The 7250-nt window shown below is 67.7% G+C and overlaps 1 protein-coding gene across 1 annotated transcript; it reads left to right on the top strand.

Annotated features, from left to right (window-relative positions):
* Nucleotides 1–4497: 4497 nt before the first annotated feature.
* On the top strand, nt 4498–6753 carry LOC125693687 (basic proline-rich protein-like). The gene has a single exon (XM_048945881.1). It carries the CDS (start codon nt 4498–4500, stop codon nt 6751–6753), a length of 2256 nt encoding a protein of 751 aa, XP_048801838.1.
* Nucleotides 6754–7250: the final 497 nt, after the last annotated feature.

The raw sequence follows: 7250 nt of genomic DNA, 5'->3' as shown, positions 1-7250 counted from the left end.
GCTGTCAGGATCCCAACCCTGATTCCACGGAGGGCGCAAGCCCAACCCCACATCTCGCGGCCCCGTGCCTCTGAAAGGCCGGGGCCACATTCCCGCCCGAGTACGGGGGGGTCTCTCAGAACGCAGCTCCCCAAGCACACACAGGGGGCACGCACAGCCCTGCCTACAGGACGGTACCCCCACACCTCACCCTCTCCAAGAAGCCCCGCGGAGCGCAAGGCTCCCGCCAACGCCTGAGCTACAGGCTGGCCCGCCCGGCAGCAGCACAACATCACCAACGTCTTGTTTTTGGGAGCCTAGGAAGCAACCTCGACCCACCGAGCAGGGAGGTCACTCCACACACAAGCAGCACCTCAACCTGCACCCTCTGACGGGACAGGGAGGGGTCATTCCCACCAGCTGGATGGCTAAAGCAGCCGGCTGCAACGCCGCAGCCTCCCCACACCCGATTACAGGGCGGGCGGGCTGCTCAGGGACAGAGGGCTCCGCGGCTTGGGACACGCACCCCGAGTACGGGGCTGTCACGCCGCCAGCAAGGACAGGCCCAAGCCCTGGCTACAGGGTGGCCTCGGCCACAGAGCTACCGTGTGGCTCTGATCTGTACTAACAAAAAAGGAGGAAGACAGGACACTCGCTGCGCTCGTGGGACTAAGAGGGAACACCCCTTTTGCGGCATGCGCCAAAGTCCTCCATTCCCCCCCGGGAAGTCAAAGCTAAGCTGCAGCCATCTCTGTGGGGGCCTAAAGGGAAAGCTCAGTCGCTCCACCAACGCAAACACGGAAAGGAAGGGGAACACACACACAGGCACGACTTTCCAGAAGGGAAGGACAACGCAGCGCAGCCAAACCCTGGGAATAAACCCACAACCACGGGCAACAGACAAGAGCCTGTGACCTGTCCCTAGCCTGCACGGAGGCCACAGACCTCAACGCGCCAAGGGGCTTCGCAGGTAAAGCCAGAGGCCTCGACGCACACCCCGAGTACGGGGCCGTCGCATTCACAGGCCACCACCAGGCAACGAGGCCGAGGGGCCGGAGGAGGAAGAGGGGCAGGGAAACGGCACTACCCTGCTTACAGGGTGGCCTCGGGGTCCGGCGAGCTCCGTTTCCCACTCGGGTGCGGAGAGGTGGCTCTCGCCCTGCGTTACAGGGGGCCACGCTCCCCAGGCAGCCAAAGGAGCAGCAAGGCAAAAGGCCAACTACAGCAAAAGCAAAGACCCGAGCCCTGCTTACAGGGAGGTCGCCCAGCACAAAGCCGGCCAGATCGCCAAAGGCGCCGGCAACGCTCAACTCAAGTGGGACTGCGCCCCCGCTAACGGGACAGGTGCTTTGCCCAGGGTGCCTCTCTCCTTCCCCCCCGCATCTGCACGCTTCGGCTTCCTCTTCTTGCTCGCTCCTGCCTCCCACGTCCCCACGCCGCTGCTTCTTTTCTTCTGCAGCAGCTCCTGAAACATCAGCGGGGACACCGTTAGACCTGCGGAGTGGCAAGCCCCCCACCTGAAGGAAAAGGCAAACGCAGCATCGCCAAACAACCTGGCACGCGACCACCCAGCCAAGGAAGGCCTTGCAACCCTCTCCCCGGCCCTCCTCCCCCCCCCCCCCTTCCCACTCCCCCCCCAGCCCCCTGCCGGCCCCCAAGCTCATCCCAGCAAAAACTACTTTGAACAGCTTTTCCTCACCTCACTGACACACGGAGGACTCCCAGCCGGTGCCGCGGGAGATCACAGAGGCGGGCAGACTGGGCAAATGAGGCTGGGCACGCAAAAAGCGGTGGCCAAAGAGTCAGCTTCCCTGCTTACAGGGGACCCCCAGCCACTGGCTCCGTTGCAAAGGGCCTGGGACTGCGGGGCACAGTTGCTCCCTGACTTACAGGGCAGCCCCCATCCCTACGCCCGAGGGAGGCTCCTTCTCTCCCAGTCCGGGGCACCTCGACCCACACCCCGCTAGCGGGGCGGTCACCCCACACAGGCTGCCAGCAGAGCACAAACGCTCACTCACCCAGACCCTGATTACAGGCGGGCGGACAGACGACACCCCTGGAGCCACAGAGCTCGGTTTCCCCCCCAGCGGCAGGAACAACTCTCAGCAGCCAGGCAGCGGGGCGGCACGGCCAAAGGCCGCTGTCAGGATCCCAACCCTGATTCCACGGAGGGCGCAAGCCCAACCCCACATCTCGCGGCCCCGTGCCTCTGAAAGGCCGGGGCCACATTCCCGCCCGAGTACGGGGGGGTCTCTCAGAACGCAGCTCCCCAAGCACACACAGGGGGCACGCACAGCCCTGCCTACAGGACGGTACCCCCCACACCTCACCCTCTCCAAGAAGCCCCGCGGAGCGCAAGGCTCCCGCCAACGCCTGAGCTACAGGCTGGCCCGCCCGGCAGCAGCACAACATCACCAACGTCTTGTTTTTGGGAGCCTAGGAAGCAACCTCGACCCACCGAGCAGGGAGGTCACTCCACACACAAGCAGCACCTCAACCTGCACCCTCTGACGGGACAGGGAGGGGTCATTCCCACCAGCTGGATGGCTAAAGCAGCCGGCTGCAACGCCGCAGCCTCCCCACACCCGATTACAGGGCGGGCGGGCTGCTCAGGGACAGAGGGCTCCGCGGCTTGGGACACGCACCCCGAGTACGGGGCTGTCACGCCGCCAGCAAGGACAGGCCCAAGCCCTGGCTACAGGGTGGCCTCGGCCACAGAGCTACCGTGTGGCTCTGATCTGTACTAACAAAAAAGGAGGAAGACAGGACACTCGCTGCGCTCGTGGGACTAAGAGGGAACACCCCTTTTGCGGCATGCGCCAAAGTCCTCCATTCCCCCCCGGGAAGTCAAAGCTAAGCTGCAGCCATCTCTGTGGGGGCCTAAAGGGAAAGCTCAGTCGCTCCACCAACGCAAACACGGAAAGGAAGGGGAACACACACACAGGCACGACTTTCCAGAAGGGAAGGACAACGCAGCGCAGCCAAACCCTGGGAATAAACCCACAACCACGGGCAACAGACAAGAGCCTGTGACCTGTCCCTAGCCTGCACGGAGGCCACAGACCTCAACGCGCCAAGGGGCTTCGCAGGTAAAGCCAGAGGCCTCGACGCACACCCCGAGTACGGGGCCGTCGCATTCACAGGCCACCACCAGGCAACGAGGCCGAGGGGCCGGAGGAGGAAGAGGGGCAGGGAAACGGCACTACCCTGCTTACAGGGTGGCCTCGGGGTCCGGCGAGCTCCGTTTCCCACTTGGGTGCGGAGAGGTGGCTCTCGCCCTGCGTTACAGGGGGCCACGCTCCCCAGGCAGCCAAAGGAGCAGCAAGGCAAAAGGCCAACTACAGCAAAAGCAAAGACCCGAGCCCTGCTTACAGGGAGGTCGCCCAGCACAAAGCCGGCCAGATCGCCAAAGGCGCCGGCAACGCTCAACTCAAGTGGGACTGCGCCCCCGCTAACGGGACAGGTGCTTTGCCCAGGGTGCCTCTCTCCTTCCCCCCCGCATCTGCACGCTTCGGCTTCCTCTTCTTGCTCGCTCCTGCCTCCCACGTCCCCACGCCGCTGCTTCTTTTCTTCTGCAGCAGCTCCTGAAACATCAGCGGGGACACTGTTAGACCTGCGGAGTGGCAAGCCCCCCACCTGAAGGAAAAGGCAAACGCAGCATCGCCAAACAACCTGGCACGCGACCACCCAGCCAAGGAAGGCCTTGCAACCCTCTCCCCGGCCCTCCTCCCCCCCCCCCCCTTCCCACTCCCCCCCCAGCCCCCTGCCGGCCCCCAAGCTCATCCCAGCAAAAACTACTTTGAACAGCTTTTCCTCACCTCACTGACACACGGAGGACTCCCAGCCGGTGCCGCGGGAGATCACAGAGGCGGGCAGACTGGGCAAATGAGGCTGGGCACGCAAAAAGCGGTGGCCAAAGAGTCAGCTTCCCTGCTTACAGGGGACCCCCAGCCACTGGCTTTGTTGTAGTGGTACTCTTTCTCTCTGCAGTAATTTTTCCATACCAAGTTTATCATTGTGACATCTTAGCTCTTTTTTCATGTGAGTGGTCCCCTTGCAGCAGTGATGTGTTTTGTTCTTTTTTTTTTTTTTTTTTTTTAAACCAGAGTTCAACATGTCTTGTTGTTCATATCAGATTCTGTGTTCCGTAATTTTATCTTATTTACTCATTCCCTGATGATGATACAAGTGAGCTAATTTTTAGATTTTATCACCTTAGAGGAGAACTAACAACCTGACATTCAAGTTTATATTTCTGTTGGATCAACCTACCTTTCTCTCCTATAGTTTATCACCTTTAGCTTCTTAGACAGCAGACCTGTACTTTAGTACTTCACACCTTCCAACTACACTGAACAACACATGCCCTCGCCCATACCCATTGCCCCATTTCAGATTTGAAATTAAGTATACCTGTGTGAATGAATACTGCAACAGATAATAAATCTCCTTTATTATAGCTGCTTGTTGTTGTCTCGTAGCATCTGATCCCACACAGCAGTTTGCCAGCAGGTTTGTATGGGTCTGAAGCCCCGGCGGGCGCGCCGCCTCGCCTCGCGAAGCCCCGGCGGGCGCGCCGCCTCGCCTCGCGAAGCCCCGGCGGGCGCGCCGCCTCGCCTCGCGAAGCCCCGGCGGGCGCGCCGCCTCGCCTCGCGAAGCCCCGGCGGGCGCGCCGCCTCGCCTCGCGAAGCCCCGGCGGGCGCGCCGCCTCGCCTCGCGAAGCCCCGGCGGGCGCGCCGCCTCGCCTCGCGAAGCCCCGGCGGGCGCGCCGCCTCGCCTCGCGAAGCCCCGGCGGGCGCGCCGCCTCGCCTCGCGAAGCCCCCCCGGGCGCGCCGCCTCGCCTCGCGAAGCCCCCCCGGGCGCGCCGCCTCGCCTCGCGAAGCCCCCCCGGGCGCGCCGCCTCGCCTCGCGAAGCCCCCCCGGGCGCGCCGCCTCGCCTCGCGAAGCCCCCCCGGGCGCGCCGCCTCGCCTCGCGAAGCCCCCCCCGGGCGCGCCGCCTCGCCTCGCGAAGCCCCCCCCGGGCGCGCCGCCTCGCCTCGCGAAGCCCCCCCGGGCGCGCCGCCTCGCCTCGCGAAGCCCCCCCGGGCGCGCCGCCTCGCCTCGCGAAGCCCCCCCGGGCGCGCCGCCTCGCCTCGCGAAGCCCCCCCGGGCGCGCCGCCTCGCCTCGCGAAGCCCCCCCGGGCGCGCCGCCTCGCCTCGCGAAGCCCCCCCGGGCGCGCCGCCTCGCCTCGCGAAGCCCCCCCGGGCGCGCCGCCTCGCCTCGCGAAGCCCCCCCGGGCGCGCCGCCTCGCCTCGCGAAGCCCCCCCGGGCGCGCCGCCTCGCCTCGCGAAGCCCCCCCGGGCGCGCCGCCTCGCCTCGCGAAGCCCCCCCGGGCGCGCCGCCTCGCCTCGCGAAGCCCCCCCGGGCGCGCCGCCTCGCCTCGCGAAGCCCCCCCGGGCGCGCCGCCTCGCCTCGCGAAGCCCCCCCGGGCGCGCCGCCTCGCCTCGCGAAGCCCCCCCGGGCGCGCCGCCTCGCCTCGCGAAGCCCCCCCGGGCGCGCCGCCTCGCCTCGCGAAGCCCCCCCGGGCGCGCCGCCTCGCCTCGCGAAGCCCCCCCGGGCGCGCCGCCTCGCCTCGCGAAGCCCCCCCGGGCGCGCCGCCTCGCCTCGCGAAGCCCCCCCGGGCGCGCCGCCTCGCCTCGCGAAGCCCCCCCGGGCGCGCCGCCTCGCCTCGCGAAGCCCCCCCGGGCGCGCCGCCTCGCCTCGCGAAGCCCCCCCGGGCGCGCCGCCTCGCCTCGCGAAGCCCCCCCGGGCGCGCCGCCTCGCCTCGCGAAGCCCCCCCGGGCGCGCCGCCTCGCCTCGCGAAGCCCCCCCCGGGCGCGCCGCCTCGCCTCGCGAAGCCCCCCCGGGCGCGCCGCCTCGCCTCGCGAAGCCCCCCCGGGCGCGCCGCCTCGCCTCGCGAAGCCCCCCCGGGCGCGCCGCCTCGCCTCGCGAAGCCCCCCCGGGCGCGCCGCCTCGCCTCGCGAAGCCCCCCCGGGCGCGCCGCCTCGCCTCGCGAAGCCCCCCCGGGCGCGCCGCCTCGCCTCGCGAAGCCCCCCCGGGCGCGCCGCCTCGCCTCGCGAAGCCCCCCCGGGCGCGCCGCCTCGCCTCGCGAAGCCCCCCCGGGCGCGCCGCCTCGCCTCGCGAAGCCCCCCCGGGCGCGCCGCCTCGCCTCGCGAAGCCCCCCCGGGCGCGCCGCCTCGCCTCGCGAAGCCCCCCCGGGCGCGCCGCCTCGCCTCGCGAAGCCCCCCCGGGCGCGCCGCCTCGCCTCGCGAAGCCCCCCCGGGCGCGCCGCCTCGCCTCGCGAAGCCCCCCCGGGCGCGCCGCCTCGCCTCGCGAAGCCCCCCCGGGCGCGCCGCCTCGCCTCGCGAAGCCCCCCCGGGCGCGCCGCCTCGCCTCGCGAAGCCCCCCCGGGCGCGCCGCCTCGCCTCGCGAAGCCCCCCCGGGCGCGCCGCCTCGCCTCGCGAAGCCCCCCCGGGCGCGCCGCCTCGCCTCGCGAAGCCCCCCCGGGCGCGCCGCCTCGCCTCGCGAAGCCCCCCCGGGCGCGCCGAAGCCCCCGCCTGTTGCACCTCAGTCCGGCCCCGACCCCATCACGCCTTAGCCCAAATTCGCCGCACCCCGTCCCCTCCGTACCTCTGCTCTGGAGACCGCTTGCCGCCGCCGCTTCTACGCTCTGCCTTTTCCTCACAGCACCCCTCTTCTTCTCACGCACTGTGGAGATTGCGTTTCTCACCTGTCCGCCCGCGCACCTTATATAGATGTCCGGGCTGCCGGCCAGCCAATAGCAGCCTAGAACGCCTCTGTCGTTTCCCGCCTTTGTCGTTTCCCGCCGCTTTCTCTTCTCACCTGAGCGTTCCCACCCTTCCTAGCTGAGGGCGGCAAGGCCGGGGTCACCCAAAGGTCACCGCCCTTCTCTCGGGCGTTGCTGCCCGGCCCCTCGGAGCAGAGCTGCCTCACAGGTGATTTCACCCCACAAACGGTCACCTGGCAGAGCTGCCTGTGGGGAGCTCATTTCTTCCATTTCAGTGTTTCTTTTAACAGTCGTCTACACATCAGGTGTTCCTTTCTGAGCTGTAGATACCCACGAAAGTAATTAAAAAATAAAATAGATGTATGTATTTTTAAAGGAATTCTTCAGTGTGACACCTGCCACCTCTGCCCCTATAGCAAAAATCCCTTCTGAGCTCTGGGATACTGTTATGGAGGAAAAACAGTGAAAAAAAGTGATACCTGATGTAGGAAAGATACAATTTAT

This window comes from Lagopus muta, chromosome 5 (assembly GCF_023343835.1).
Source record: "Lagopus muta isolate bLagMut1 chromosome 5, bLagMut1 primary, whole genome shotgun sequence".
Taxonomy (NCBI): domain Eukaryota; kingdom Metazoa; phylum Chordata; class Aves; order Galliformes; family Phasianidae; genus Lagopus; species Lagopus muta.
This window is presented reverse-complemented; position numbering and strand designations above follow the sequence as displayed.